General features: G+C 52.6%; 1 protein-coding gene across 1 annotated transcript; it reads left to right on the top strand.

Annotated features, from left to right (window-relative positions):
• The first annotated feature begins 10561 nt into the window (after positions 1–10561).
• MUCL3 (mucin like 3) lies at positions 10562–11797 on the top strand. Its single transcript, XM_004598787.2, has 2 exons — positions 10562–10824; positions 11290–11797. The coding sequence occupies exons 1-2, from the start codon at positions 10684–10686 to the stop codon at positions 11434–11436; spliced, it is 288 nt and encodes a 95-aa protein (XP_004598844.2). The 5' UTR covers positions 10562–10683; the 3' UTR covers positions 11437–11797.
• Positions 11798–15918: the final 4121 nt, after the last annotated feature.

Raw genomic sequence — 15918 nt, 5'->3', positions numbered from 1 at the left:
CCCTATCCTGAGACTCATTTGTGTTTAGTGGAGAGGAGGGCCTTGCCAGCCTTGGGCTGGGCCTCCCGGGGGAGGTGCTCAGCATGTTCAAGCCTTGGTATCAGTGGGACTGCCTCCCTCAGCCTCCGGTCCACTTGGGTCTCTCCCTGCCCCCAGGTCCACCTGCCCTGGATGTCTGGGTCCTCTGCATAGAACGGTAGCTACAAAAGGAGGGAGTGGGACAGCCATTCATAAACACTGAGTCAGCTTGTTGCATGGACAGGCATTTGGTGCAGTGACCCTGGTTGGGTTGTGCATATCCTGTCTCGGAGGGCCTGGGCTCTAGTCCCACTTGTGCTCCTGAGTCCAACCACTAGTTAATGTGCTCCTGTGGAGGAAGCAGCTAATGTCTCAACTACTTGGGTCCCTGCCACTCACATGGGAGAGCCGCATTGAGTTCCGGGGCCCTGGTCTGACCTGGTACAGTCCAGACTATGGCTGGTATCAGTGGAGTGAACCAGTGGATGGAAATGCTCTCTCTTCTCAACACATCTATCAATAAAGACAATGAAAATCATTTTCTCAAAAAAGGTTTTCCAAAGTGGATACTTGCAACTGTGGCATGACTGGCATGCTGGACTGGGTCATTGCCAAGGAGGCTGTTCTGGGAGTTAGCAGCACCTCTAACCTTTTCCCACTGAATGCCAGGAGCACGCCTCCCCTTCCCCGCCTGAAAGCTTAGTAGCAAGAAGATCCTCAGAAATGGCCCCATTTCTCCTGGACCTCTCTGTCTTGGAGGTCTAGGTCCCTGGGCACAGGGTGGGCTGGGGAGCAAGTGGAAAGCCTAGATGGAGTCACAGGGTAAGGTCTGCTTCGGCCTCAGTCTCCCCACCCTGCATCATGCACGGCTCAGGAAGCCCAGTTCTGAGGAGTCAGGTTTTGGTCGGTCTGCATGGAGCCTCATTAATCTCCCATCAATTGTACTAATGAACACTTGGCCTCCTGTCCTCTTCCCACCCATTCCAGCCCTGCCTAGGGCTTAGGCACGAGTCATGCCAGGCAAGGAGAGAGAGCCACGGTTTTAGTCCTCTCAGCCTCTCCTGCACCCCAGCTGGCCCTGGGGCCCGGCCTCCTATTCTCCAGGCCCCAGCCCCTCTACTTGTTCTGCTGCCCCGCTTCCCTAAGCTAGCCTGCCCTCCGTATGACCAAGGGCAGGAGGCACCTGCGAGGGCTGTGGGTGAGGCACCAGCCCGGGTGCAGGGGGATGCTGGGGTGCCAGAGGCAAAGCCAGGCCTTGGGGTGCTCCCACTGGGGAGACCTGGAGCAACTGAATGAGCCCATGGCGGAGCAGGTGGGATCTCTTAGAGATCCTAGAGTACATGCACTTCTCTCCTAGCCCTAAACACAGGGACACAGGGACTGCTACAGCACTAGGGGGACTGCCCTAGAGCTGATATCAGCTTGCTTTAGTCTGGGCATGAGGAGGGCGGGAGGCAGAGGGGGTCTCATCTCCAAGAGCAGGTCTGTGGAGGGACGGGTGGGGGATTTGAGGCAAAGAACTGCTCATTGGGCTTGGGTGGATAGGGCAAAAGGGGCAGAAGACCCCAAATGCTGAGTGACTCTATTGTGCTTGGGCCTCAGCGCCCCTGGTTGGCCTGAGCTGTCTGTGAAGTGTTTGGTGGTGGTCCCCGCACTCCCATTCTTGACCGTGCCCTTGCTGTCCCCATGGCTTGCTGTGCCATGTGTGGGCATCGTGAAGTACCTGCCTGTGCAGCAGTGGCTGTGTAAGGGCTTCTCCCTTCTCTGATCTTTCACCTGATCCCTGCGGACAGCTCCACCCAGGGCAGCAAGAGTGGCCCGTGTGTGAGTAAGGGGTGTGGAGAGCCCAGCTGACGCGTGAGGCCCATGGAGGGCTGCGATCAGGGAGCCCTGGGATGGGCTTGGAATGTGAACTTTCACCCAGAACGCCCCCTCCCCTCCGCCCCCACCTGGCCTGGCCCCCTGGCCTACCCCAGCCTGGTCCTTCTAGAACTTACCAACTACTGTCTTCCTGCCCAGAGTCATCCCTGCCCAACCCTTCCATTTGCTGGGGCTGGGTCGGGAGTCCTCCCTCCTAGTTCTCTCTCCCTGCCCCTGGATCCCACCCCTTACGTAAGCTCCATGACACAGCGAGCCTGCGGTATCCTCTTATCAGGGCACCCCCGTGGGGTGGGGCCGCTTCATTTGTTTAAGGCTTACTCTCCAGGGGCCCCAACCCCCATGACGTCAAACTGGCTCCATATAAGATGAGGGGTCCCCGGCCCATGGTTCTGAGCAGTCACCCAGCTCTGACATGGCCCAGCCACTGGCCTGCAGACCCCGCTCTGTCGTTGGCTTCCAGTGCTGTCTCCTGCTCCTGCTAGCTTCTTTGGAGGCAGGTAAGATGCTTGTAGGGCAAAGGGGATGCCGTTGCGCAGGGGAGGGGTGGTGTAGAACTCAGAAGGGGCTTGAATTTCAGTACCTGTGACTGGGATGGCCAATCCTGGAGATGGGGTTAAGGGGAGCAGGCATGGGATTACAGGGGCCAGGGTGCACGCCGTTCAGATCTGCCAGCCAGAGGGGATGTAAGAGACCAAATCCACCCTGTGCTCTCTGCTCCTTAGGACAAGGTTTTTAGGGCCACACCTACCCAAGGGGGGGCTTCCTGGAATTTGTATCAAGACTCTGTATGGGCTGGCAGCTCTGGTAGGCTGGCTACAGCAAGTGTGTTGCCATGTCCCCCAAGGTGTGGAATGACACTCCTACCTTATAACTGAGAAGAGGGAGACCCAGGAAAGTAGGGGGGCTTCTCAAGGTATATAGGTGGGATGTAGTGGGGTAAGTAGGTGAAGCGCCCCCTGCCACCTACTGACCCAAGGGTGGGCATGGGTGAGTTGGAGTGTGGTGGGGAGACCTCATCACCTGCCACCTGCTGCCCCAAGGGTGAGTGTGGAGAGCTTCTCTCCTGGGAGCTCGGTCTGTGCAGATCTGGGTTCTGGGCCTAACTCTGGCTCCTCTGCATCTCCACTGCCTGTTGAGTTGGGGAGGATGCTGCCAGGCCAATCTGGACAGCTGGTGCTCTCTGGGCAACGGCTGAGCATCGGATGGTGCTCTGGGCATCCCCCCATGTGCCCAGCTCAATTTTATCCTCATGTAGCTAATTTCCCAGCCAGAAAACACCCCAGAGCTTTGGTGAGAAAATGAAGATTGAAGAACTGGCCCAGATTGATGAGTAAAGCCAACTCTACAAAGTGAGATGAAATTATTGGGTTAGTTCACGGTGACTGGACCCGGGAGCAAAGATGTGGAGTACAGGACCAGTGTGTAGAGGCGCTGGCAGTGTTGGGGACAATCTTCATAAGGCTGACATACAGTGGTGGGCTCTGACTGAGGTGGGATATGGTCACTTGCAGTAATCATGTGGATGATCGTAAGCCAAGGCTGGGAAAGCTGTATGGGGTATGGCAAGTGGCACTTTGCTCCTTTCTTGAGCACAGGATCATGATGCTATTAGAGGGGACTGGGCAGAGGGCTGGGACCACAGGGCTGGGGAATGTTTAAGCCATCTGTGATCTGTCTTCACCATGAATTCTGTCTGCACCTGGATCGCAGCTGGCTCCCCCTGCACTAGGGTCTGGGGAATGAGCACCAGAGCTGCCCTCTTTTGCTTTTCCCTTGGGTTCCACTGTCCATCCATCTTCCGTCGCGAGCAGCCGCCAGCAGGGGGCGGAAGATACCAAGTCCTGAATCACTACGCAGTCTACAGGGAGAGAGGTTTGTTCAGAGCAGCGGGCAGAGGGAAGACAACCATGGATGGGAAATGCCATGCGGCTGTGGCCTCACTGGAGCCAGGCTGGGGAAGACACAAGGAGAGGGTGGAATGAGGGACAAGGGCAGCTGGGTGCTTGGATCCTGCAGAGGAGAGGGAGTGAAGAGAGCAGGGAGGACCAAAGTCTGGGGTGGGGTAGATAGATGGGTGGGTTGCGGCTGGGCGTACACTGTGTCCACAGAGAGTGAGGCCATCGGGGAGGGACAGGCATGATTGGCATGGAGGAAGTACTTCAGCTACAGTTCTGAGGTATCTTCCATATCCCACGGATGTGGTCTGCCCCATCCTCACCTGTAGGAGCAGGCAGTCCCAGAACTGCAGGGGCAGAAGCAGGCAGCCTGGCAGCACGCATGCGGGGTCCATCTCAATCAGCTCCAAGGGAGGCACAGGTGGGCTGGAGATGGCACTGGGGCGGGGTTCCTCAGAGAATCTTTATTTTTTTTAAAAGATTTATTTTTTTTTTATTGGAAAGTCAGATATAGAGAGGAGGAGAGACAGAGACAGAAAACTTCCGTCCGATGATTCACTCCCCAAGTGGCCGCAATGGCCTGGGCTATACCAATCCAAAGCCAGGATCCAGGAACTTCTTCCAGGTCTCCCACACGGGTGCAGAGTCCCAAGGCTTTGAGCTGTTCTCAACTGCTTTCCCAGGCCACAAGCAGGGAGTTGGATGGGAAGTGGAGCTGCTGGGATTAGAACCGGAGTCCATATGGGATCCCGGCACGTTCAAGGCGAGGACTTTGGCCCTAGGCCACGCCGCCGGGCCCATCCTTAGAAAATCTTAAAAGGACTTTCTACAATGAATGTTACTTTATTTCTATGATGAAAATGATGTGTGCTCCCTATAGTACGTGGAGTATGGAAAAAATAAATCCCTCTGAATAATATTGAGAATTTTGGCAACCATTTGCACCAGTTTTCTTTTAATGTTTTTTTTTTTTCCTGTGTCTGAGTTTTAGGTCACATATTGAGCTCCTACTGAACACACTTTTTAGTGAACATTTACCTGCATTATTGTCAATGCAGTAAGCCATTTTGGGGGGGGGGACTAGGACCCCTAGAAGCACTAGCAATGCCTTTCTGAGTGAGGGCCTGTGACCTCTATCACAAGGTGTGAGTGGCTAGGTTGATGTCCTCCTTTTCAAACAGAATCAAGCTGGTGGGAGAGACAGTTCCTTCCGGGCCATTATTGTATTAAGTGAGATGAGTATCTCATGGTGAGAACCTCTCAGGGAAGTGAAGTTGCTGCTCCGGGTAGAGAGGAGATGGTCCCTTCATTCTGGGAGTGCAGTTACTGCTCAGCTGCGTGACTGCAGGAGCAGGGACTTGCCAGAGCTCCATCCCGGACCTAACCATCTATGGCCCCACGATGTTTCGATGCAGACATGGAAGTGCAAGACCTAGCTGTCTGCATGTAGTTGCCACCTGATCCTGTTGGCTAAATAATGACTGACAGCCCAGACCTGTTGGTGGGGGGCTAGAAGCCTCCTTCCCACGTCATAGATCTCAGGCCCTCAATTACCTAATATGGCAAAATCATCCTTTCATCTTCTCATCTTTCAAGGTTATCAACACGTCTGCCTTAACTTAATGAGCAGTTGTTAGTGATACATCTGAAGAGTTTCCATCTGCCTTAAAGTACAGATATGTTTGTGTATTTGTCTTATTTGAAAGTTAGTTGCAGGGAGAGAGAGGTCTTCCATTCCTTCACTGCCCAGATGGCTGTAATAGCCAGGGTTGAACAAGGTCCAGGTCCAGAGCCAGGAATTCTTTCTGGGCCTCCTGTGTGGGTTCAGGGGCCCAAGTGCTTGGGTAATCTGCTGCTGCTTTCCCAGGTCATTAGCAGGGAGCAGGATCAGAAGTGAAGCAGCTGAGACTATAGCGAGTGCCCATATAAGATGCTGGCATTGCAGTTGGAGGCTTAGCTTGCTGTGCCACAAGGCCAGCCTCTAGTTTTAAAGTTTTCTTTCATTCATCATCCAGTTCATATTTATGAAGGGCCTCCTATGGGCCACACACCATTCTATAAATAAACAAGATGAAAACTGCCATTGTGGAAATTAACAGTATACTACTAAGAAATGGGTATTGATGAGACATTGCAGGAGAAGTGACCCAGAAAGGCACAGGGCTGCCTTCTTACAGAGATAAGGAGGCAGGGGGTGCAGGAGAGACCCCTGGGCTGCTCCAGGCAGACGGGGAGACTTGGGCTCTGCCACCCCTGCAGCCAGGAGCGTGACAAGGCACAGCATGGGCCTGATTTGAAGCCTGCAGTTCATCCTGTGTTATTATATTCCTCATTTCCTAACCCTCACCCTGAGCTGAGGCAGGGAGCATCCTCCTTCCCCAGGGTTGAAGGTGTTGGAGTACTGAAGGGACTGGGGCCAGGCTGTGGCGCTGGCGAGGGGCGGAGCCTGGGTTCCAGCTCCAGCCTTGTCCTCTGACTGTCCAGCCAGGCTGAGTTGATGCTCTGAGCTGCTGCTGTTCCTTTGGCTATGCAATCACTTACCGTGTAGCTGAGCCTCTGGGCTGCAGTGCCGAACCTGCTGGGCTTTGCCCATGACCTGACCTTGCTGTCTGCTTCCCCTTCCCACTTGTAAAATGATCGTGGTTTTGGCTTTGTGATTTCAAAGGAAAAGTTCAAAAATCAAATGATGTGAACATCATACAACAGGAGCTTCCCAAATATCAGTGTCCTTCTTTCCCAGGGAGACAGAAACACTCCACAGGCTGTGCGCTGTGACCCTACCCGGTAAGGGCTGGGGCTCACAGTCTAGAACTTGCATTCAGATTCTGGCTCAACTTGCTGGGTGTTCTTGAGGAGATTGTGCACTGTCTCTGAGCCTTAACCCTCAGAGGGGAGGGCTGAGAATGGTTCTCAGCCTCCAAGGAGAGTCAGAGTGAATGTATGTCCTCCTCACAGGCCCCGCCTTCTAATGAGTATACCCTAAGGGTTGGCTGTGGCCCCTGCTGGGGGCAGCATTTCTTCCGTGAAATTCATGTACTCCAGATGTGAAGCAGAGTTGACAACTCCTGAGGGAGCTGATGTGGAAGGTGGGAGATCGATCGATCATGGCAGAAGAGAGTCCAGGAAGACAATGTCTGGAGGGGGTGGGGGCAAAGGGCTGGGTGCCTGGACCTGGCTGATGGAGGCTGCTGTTCCTGAGGCCTCCAAGGAATGGGAGACTGGAACTGGCCCAGCGGGAGGATGACAGGAAGCATCCCCTCCTCTCTTCCCCGATCTTGGTCCCCTGGAGTCACTTGGGTCTCAGTATCACCCTCCTCTTGTCTCACCGTGTTCGCTCCTAGTCCCCACTGTTACTTGTCAGCGAGGGGCTGGGTGGACTGTGGTTGCCCATGATTGGGAGCAGGTGCAGGTTCTGGTTGCTGCCTTGAGCTAACAGCTGGGAAATCTCAGCTGTGTAGGGACACAGTCCCTGAGGGGATCTCCCGGTTCTTGCTCTCTGGGCCACATACCAGAGACACCTCATCAGGTCCCATCGTATTGCTTCCTTGTGGTGTTAAGATCCTTATCCACTTTCCCCACTCCCAGCCGGGCCCTCCGACAGTCCAGTTGCCTTGTTTGATGCTGTCAGGACCGCTAAGCCAAACATCTCTTCCCTTTAACGGGGCCACAATCATTTACCCCCTGCTGGCTTTTGGGGTGTAAAGTAAAGGCTCCAGTGGCATGGGGGGGACCCCAGGGTTGAGTCATTTCATGTATTCCTTCATCTGGATCATGCTTCACCTCCAAAGTAAAATTACCTGCTCCTTGCTCTACTCTTCCTCTGTTCCTCTGCTTGTACTTACTCCTCTCACTCATTTGTGAACCATGTGGGAAGTTCTACTGGAAATGTCACCTCAGCTCTCACACTATTAGGTTTGGGTCAGAGTTGGGGTGCTATGGGGAAATGAGGTTCTGATGATTCCTTTGACTCTCAGTTCATCCCCCGGGGAGAGGACCCCCTGTCATCAGCACATGGGCTCTGAAGGAGTGCAGGTGAAGCAAATACAAGCCCAGGCCTGTTCCCATAGCCTTGCCACCTGACGGGCACGGCAGGAGAAGTGGAGGCTGATGGGCACACAGACAGTGGTGTCAAGTGAAAGTCACGGGCAAGAGTGATTTGCTGAGCCCTGAGACAAAGCCAGGCTTCACTTGGGGGCATCGGGGAAGATGCCAGAAGGACCTCGGATTAAGAGTTGAGGAGTAGAGAAGAGAAAGAACCGGACCGAGGCAGCATATTTACAGAGTGCACAGCCTGAGCAAGGCATTTGGAGAAACCTGCCTGGGGAGATGGATCTCGGGGAACCATCCTGGAGATGGCGGCAGGTAGGGAAGAACTTGGGGGTGGTTCCTTATTTACTTTTCTGCTTGTGCAGGCGCGGTTACACATCAAGAACTTCAGAGGACGGGTGAAGCCTCCACAGAGGATCCTTTGCTTCTGCTCACTGCAGGCCTTGTTTCCAGCACTCCTTCCTCCAACCAGTTGGTTCTGCCATCAGGGCAAAGGTCCACAGAGCTCCCTAGTTCCACTGAGACCCCGAAACGCCGCTGCAACACCACTTCCAGTCCAGGTCACAAACCTACAGTCAGCTCCAAACTTACAGGCCAGGGAAGCTCTACAACTAGTCCTGAAGCTCCACCCACTTCCAAGCAAAGCCCCAACGATCAAGGCCAGAAACAAGCCATCCGGAACAGCCGCTCTGCTGATAATGCTAACACAACAACAAGATCAACTGCTGGACATCCAACTCCAACCCCCAAGAGCAAAACAACATGTCTTAAGTCTACAGCAAGCAGAACAACAGTGACAAAAGTCCCTGCTACAAGTTTAAGACCTTCAGATAAGGGGAGCACGACTTTAGACAACAAAAGTGTCAGTTCCCACAAGGCCACAACTCCTTTCCATGACTTAAGCAGTACAGAGGTCCATGGAAGCACCACATTGTTCTCAGAGAAAACCACAGTGACCCCAAGGACCCTGGGGGGGTCAGAAAGTACTAAGGATTATGGACATACAGACAAGTCCCCAGGGACCACACAACACATAAAGGAGACTGCATCAACTGCTGAGAATGGGGCACCCTCAGCAACGCCTACAGGGCAGGAAGAAAAGACCACATCAATCCATGGGTTCACAGGTACACAAGGAACATCTACAGGGCATGAAGAAGAAGCTACATCAGTCCATGGACTCACAGGTGTCCAAGGCACACCTACAGGGCATGAAGAAAGGACCACAAGAGCCTACAGGATCACAGATGTCCAAGGAACATCTACAGAGCATGAAGAAAGGACCACATCAGCTCATGGGTTCACAGGTACCCAAGGAACATCTACAGAGCATGAAGAAAGGACAACATCAGCTCATGAGGAGATCACAGGTGCCCAAGGAACATCTACAGAGCATGAAGAAAGGACCACAAGAGCCCATGGGCTCACAGGTACCCAAGGAACATCTACAGAGCATGAAGGAAGGACAACATCAGCCTATGGGCTCACAGGTACCCAAGGAACATCTACAGAGCATGAAGAAAGGACAACATCAGCTCATGGGTTCACAGGTACCCAAGGAACATCTACAGAGCATGAAGAAAGGACAACATCAGCTCATGAGGAGATCACAGGTACCCAAGGAACATCCACAGGGCATGAAGAAAGGACAACATCAGCTCATGGGTTCACAGGTACCCAAGGAGCATCTACAGAGCAGGAAGAAAGGACAACAACAGCTCATGAGGAGATCACAGGTACCCAAGGAACATCCACAGGGCATGAAGAAAGGACAACATCAGCCTATGGGTTCACAGGTACACAAGGAGCATCTACAGAGCATGAAGGAAGGACAACATCAGCCTATGGGCTCACAGGTACCCAAGGAACATCTACAGAGCATGAAGAAAGGACAACATCAGCTCATGGGTTCACAGGTACCCAAGGAGCATCTACAGAGCAGGAAGAAAGGACAACAACAGCTCATGAGGAGATCACAGGTACCCAAGGAACATCCACAGGGCATGAAGAAAGGACAACATCAGCCTATGGGTTCACAGGTACACAAGGAGCATCTACAGAGCATGAAGGAAGGACAACATCAGCCTATGGGCTCACAGGTACACAAGGAACATCTACAGAGCATGAAGAAAGGACAACATCAGCTCATGAGGAGATCACAGGTGCCCAAGGAGCATCTACAGAGCAGGAAGGAAGGACAACAACAGCTCATGAGGAGATCACAGGTACCCAAGGAACATCTACAGGGCATGAAGAAAGGACAACATCAACTCATGGGTTCACAGGTACACAAGGAACATCTACAGAGCATGAAGAAGAAGCTACATCAGTCCACGGACTCACAGGTACCCAAGGCACAACTACAGGGCATGAAGAAAGGACCACAAGAGCCTACAGGATCACAGATGTCCAAGGAACATCTACAGAGCATGAAGAAAGGACCACATCAGCTCATGAGGAGATCACAGGTACCCAAGGAACACCTACAGGGCATGAAGAAAGGACAACATCAGCCCACAGGGATATGACAGAAACCCTCCAAAAAACCACATTAACCACAGAGGAAACCACAAATGGCTCAGAGAAGTCTACAGCATACCCAAGCAATACCAAGGCAGACACAGAGACCACAACATCCCCAAGGAAGTCCACAGAAAGTCCTGATAAGACATCAGCTGCCACAGAAACGCCAAGACCTGTAGCTAGGAGTACAAGGAACAAATCTACGACAACGTCTTGCTTAAACAGAACTGTGGTTACCCATCCAGCACTCAATAATTCTTTCCCCAGCACCACATCTAGAACGGACCCCAGCTCTGGCACATCACGAGTTACAGGCCACATGATGCAGGATAAAGTCACACAGGGAGGTCTGCAGGCCACAGAAACGGAAGTGGAGGATCCATTTCCTGCCTGGGCCATAGTCATCGTGGTTCTGGTGGCTGTGATTCTTCTGCTCCTGTTCCTTGGCCTGGTTTTCTTGGTAAGGGATAGGGGAGCCCCAGAGGAAGGAAACAGTGAGGCAGCAGAGGCTAGGGGTCTGCGTTAGGAGGAATGATAACTCCAAGAGATGGTAGGGGAGGGAATGGCAATGGAGGGGGCAGTGGTGGCAAAACTCAGGGGAAAAATAAGTAGTGCACAGCAGGATGGGGAATGTTCTAATTGGTGAGAAGGTCATGTCTGAGATGAAAAGGGTGTGAAAGAGAAAGCTGAGGGGTGTGATGATAGGGGATATGAGGCTATAAGGATATACAGGACAGAAGTGGGTAGAGATGGGATCTGGACCTTGTGTTGGATCTGGGATGGAATGAAGATCAAGGTTCAGATGGGATCTTGAGAAAAAGGGAACCTCTAGGCTCAGGAATAATGGAATAAAGGGCCTCAGGAGGAGATAGTTAAGGGAATTGTGTAGCAGGTGCATCTCATTCTTCTCTTCTCCCGACCACAGATCTGCTACTTGACTCGAACACGCCATGCACGGACCCCGGATACTGAGGACAATGAGCCAGATGATGAGGGGGGCCCCAACTCCTACCCGGTCTACCTGATGGAGCAGCAGACTCTGGGCGGGGGCCAGATCCCCTTCCCGCGATGATCTCTGAGAAGCATTCACCCCCAGAGCCTCCACACTCTGTCCCTCTCCCGAATGAGGAATCACGCTCAAAATGCTGATTTGCTGGACTCCGGGAAGAGTAGCCAACATTGGCACTCCATTTGCTGTGGTTCTTTGTTGAAACTGGCGGGGAGGTGAGATGATTAACAAGAAGAATGTGAAGTGGGAGGAAAGAGAAGAAAAGGATGACTCACACCTGTGGGTGTTCTCTTAGAAAGTGATGGCTGGAGACTCAAGAGGGGCTTGGTGGACATGTCGGGTGAAGAGCAATCCAGGACACTGAGACTTGGGATGGGCGTGGCCCAGGGAGCTAAAAGCAAGGCTCTGCCCTTGCTGACTTGTGAGTGGGGCTGTGGGAAGCAGGGAGATCGCAGGCAGCGCCCCAAGGTCCACGACTGATGTGGAAACAGGCTGTCTCTGAGTTTCCAAGGCTCTTGCCTCCCCATTTTTCTCCCTTTTTAGTGAAAACAAAAGGATCTAAGAAGAGGTTTTGTTTCCTTCTCTATCCTCTCCATTCCCAGAAGCAAGGAAAATTCTAGAAAAAAAAATGCATAGCTCTAACACAGATGTTTCCCCACTCTTTCTTCCCAACCCTTTGTCTTTCTAGTTGTCTGCAGGGGTTTCTGCTGGCTTGGCCAGCTCAGCTGTGGGTGGGTCAACATTCTCATCTGCTGATTTCCATCCCAGGTCTTCCTGGGGGTGTTCTCCACTCAGCTTCGTTTTCATGGCATCATCTTGCAGGGCCCCCTGTCTTCTCTCCTGCCCCTATTCTCCCTCCTCAAAACCACACCCTCAATTCTGGCTTTCCTCCTGTTGGCATTCCATGTGTGTATGCCTTTTGGATTCTCCTTCCACGTAGAATAACCTTACGCCTGTTACTGACTGGGCCAGGTTGGAACATGGAGAGCGATGGACAACCACATTCCCTATCTATTGGTGTTTTATAATAAAATGTGACATATTTATAAAGCAAGGACATTGTCATTATTAACCTCTCAGATGGGGAAAGTCCTGACTGGGGTTCCTGGCACTGGCTGGAACCTCATGGGTGACCCTGAGCAAGAAGGTGCGGAGAGGGAAGGCTGTTTCCATGGTAACCACAAGGGCTTGTTTCTGGCCACTTCAGCTTATGTTGCTCATGTTTGAGTGGTGACAAAAAAAAGAAGAAAACATGCCAACCCATTATACACTGAGTTGAGGATATGGAGGTAAGGCATGATTCCCACCTGACACACAAATAGAAGAAAATCAAAAAGAAATAAATCAACAAGCGTTATCACAAGGCAGGATGACACAGTGAAACACCCCAATTCATTAAACCCAATATTTATGAGCATGTATCACACCTATATTTACGATAGTCTGTGCCCAGTGACCATCCCAGCAGAGCCCTGCCCATCAGACACGTAGCCTTGGCCCTGACTCTCACCAGTAGGCAATGGCAGCTGGCACTGTGGCTGAGAAGCAAGGCCCTTAGCTGGCTGTAAGCCTTCCAGTCTTACCTCCACCCAGGATCAAACAGCAAGGCTGGGGTCACAGCTGGCTGCTTTCATGGCATCCTAATGGAGTATAGGTAAATGCTATGATAGTATATTAGTATGCTAGAACAGTATGTTTTTGTTGGGCAGTGTGAGATTCCTCTGTACTGAAAAACTGCTACTTTGCTAGGCCAGGAGGTGCCTGGACTTTGGGAGGATTTCGCTTTAGTGATAAATCTGTTCTTTGCTGTCCTGCAACTCTGTGAACCCAGGTGCAGGAGGGCAAGGGCACAATTCTTCTCCGGTCCCAGGAACAGGAGGAAGATAAGGGTTTTGAGAATGGGATGCACCAAACAGATAATGGGTATGGGAACAGAACAGGCTGCCTGTGCCTGAAGGCCATATGTCTAAGGTTGCTACTTTTGATGTATTTCCCAGCCCAAAAGGGCCTATATAAGCTTCTGTCTTGGGCTGTTCGAGGTCCGACCGCCCGGCTTGGCTGGCCTGTGTGCCCCCGGTGCGGTCTGACCCCAGCATGCTGGTGCAATAAACTTTGTTTGCTGTTTGCATTACCAGCGAGACTCTTTGTCATTCTCTGGGGGTTGACTAGCTCGCACCCTGATGTCTGGGGGCTTTGGCCCGGACTCTAACAATCCCTACTCAGAGAAAGCCAGAAGCCTGTGGCAGACAGCAGTGTTGTACCCGACAATGATGTAACAAAGTCATGTGGTCTTGTCTGCCTGGCCTGGACTGGGAGCTCTCTCAGGGGCACCCAGAATCTCCCTGCAGAAATACTCTGCCTAGGGTGGAACTACAGCTTAGTCTCATAGAGGAGGTATGCTGGTGTCGGAGGGAGCCCAGCCTTGGGGGTCTGCAGAAAGCCTGAGGCAAGGGGATTCCGACAGGAAAGGAGGAAGATGCAGGTATTTGGTTGCCTGGATGTGTGGCAACTTTGGTACAGGAGTGTTGGTACAGGAGCGCTATTAGCTGCCGGCTGAAGTGGCAAGGAGAGGAAAAGGTGGATTTATTGCAAGGTTAAAGTAGGGTCAGGCTTACAGTCAGGGGGTAATGGGGTGGGAGGGGCAATATTGACATCCACAGAAATGGACAAAAACAAGTCTGGGAAGGACTCAGGCCCCCTGCCACCCCTAAAGCAGAAGCATCTCAGCTGGAACCCCAGTTAAAAAGAAAATGTAATAAATATATCCTAGAATCTTAAACACAAAATGCGATTGGCCCCTCCCCTGCCAAGGCACCACCAGCCAGGCACCCTGGCAGGCACTTCTCCAGACCCCAGGTCCTGGCCTGTGCAGGTGATGTGTTCCCCTCTCTCTCTCTTCTCCTTACTCCTCCCCGGGGTTTTGGCTGGGCCTCAGTAGCCACAATTAGTTAGTGAGCATGGGGCGGGGTTGCACCTGGCAGCCTTCTCACTGCCTACTAGCCTGTGCCCAGGGAGCTCCCTTCTGAATTCACATCAGATTCAGCCTGGATTCGTATCCGTGGTGAGGCACCCAGGCCGGCTTTCCTGGGTGAGCTTCTGGCTGGGCAGGTGACAGACCTGGTCTTGTCCCCCTGCAGTGGTTATGAAGAAAGTCCTTGATGCTAGTGCTGGGATTGCTTCTTAGACCCATTTCACAGGTGAGAACGCAGAGAAGGGGCCTTGTTCGGACACACACAGCTCCTGTGGAGTAGAGGGGTGTTTGTGGCATCATGCCTGCAGCTGTCCGTCATCCCCTCCTGGAGCCCAGAACCAGTGAGTGCTGGAGCTATAAGTAGAAGACCAGGCAAGCCAAACCTCACACTGAGGCGCCAGCCTTCTCTCGCAGGGGCACAGTCACAGCCAAGCAAGAAAGGAATTAAACCAGACATCCTGGGTGAGCTGCCAATGGAAGCCAGAAGTTTGGCTGTCCCTCTGCATGGCTCCCTGCAAGCAGGGAACCCAGCCAACTCTGCTGACTCCTCTCCAGGCCAGCCTGGACTCCTTCCAGGCACCTCCACGCCATTCCCGCCCCGACCCAGACGCAAATTGCCTCGTGGAGTCCCTCAAGACAAAGAGAAGGAAACCTGCCCCATGCATCCTCATGCTGCTGCTTCTTTTCTTCCTTTCTTCTTTTCTGGGACCCTGGGAGCTGGCAGCAAACTCCCCACCTCAGCACAAGGAGGCCATGAAAAGCTTGGCAAAGACAAGGGTCCCTGTGTCAAGGCATGCTGCTTGCACATTCTCACTTTCTCGGAAAACAAACTTGACCGACTTGTTTTTTCCAGTTCTGTGGAAGTCAGTATTGCCCCTCCCATCCCCACTACTCCCTGACTGCAAATCTGACCCTACTTTAACCTTGCAACAAATCCACCCTTTCCTCTCCTTGCAACTTCAGCCGCCAGCAGCAGCAGCACAAACACAAATCCTGGGGGCGTGGTTATGGCTGCTGGGTGAATGCTCAAGTGCTCTGAAAATCCTCCATTCCATCTAATCCGTTGCTCCCTCTTAGAGTCAAGGCCCTGAGGCCAAAGCTGAGTTGAATGAAAATATTCCTTCCAGAAAGTGCTGCCTAGATGGAAGACCTCAGCTCTCAGAGCCCCTGCACAGAGACCGGTGTGGAAGGACCCCTACAACCCAGGACTGTGCAAGCTGTGAGGGAAATTACTCAGCAGAGCAAGAGCAATAGAATCTCAGCTCCCCTGGAACTTTCTTGGCTACTAAAACCCTCTAACACACAACTTGCAAAGCCCCTCCACTGGCAGTACAGGCTGAAACATGCTGAGCAGGGGCAGGGAGAACAGGTGCGGTGGGAGAACCGGGCCTGGGTTGGATGAACTGAGGCGTTTTGTGGGCTTTTCCTTTGCCCTCTGGGTTCTCTTTGGCGAATCCTTCCTCTGCCCTACGCACTTGACCCTCTGCAGCACTGATTTACAATCCTACTCTCTGTACTGCTGCTCCGTGCCCCTGTCTGTCTCAAACATGTTCAGCTCTTGTTGCAACTCTTTG

This window comes from Ochotona princeps, chromosome 1 (assembly GCF_030435755.1).
Source record: "Ochotona princeps isolate mOchPri1 chromosome 1, mOchPri1.hap1, whole genome shotgun sequence".
Lineage (NCBI taxonomy): Eukaryota > Metazoa > Chordata > Mammalia > Lagomorpha > Ochotonidae > Ochotona > Ochotona princeps.
Note: the sequence above shows the minus strand (reverse complement) of the source record. Positions and strands in the feature narration are given on the sequence as shown.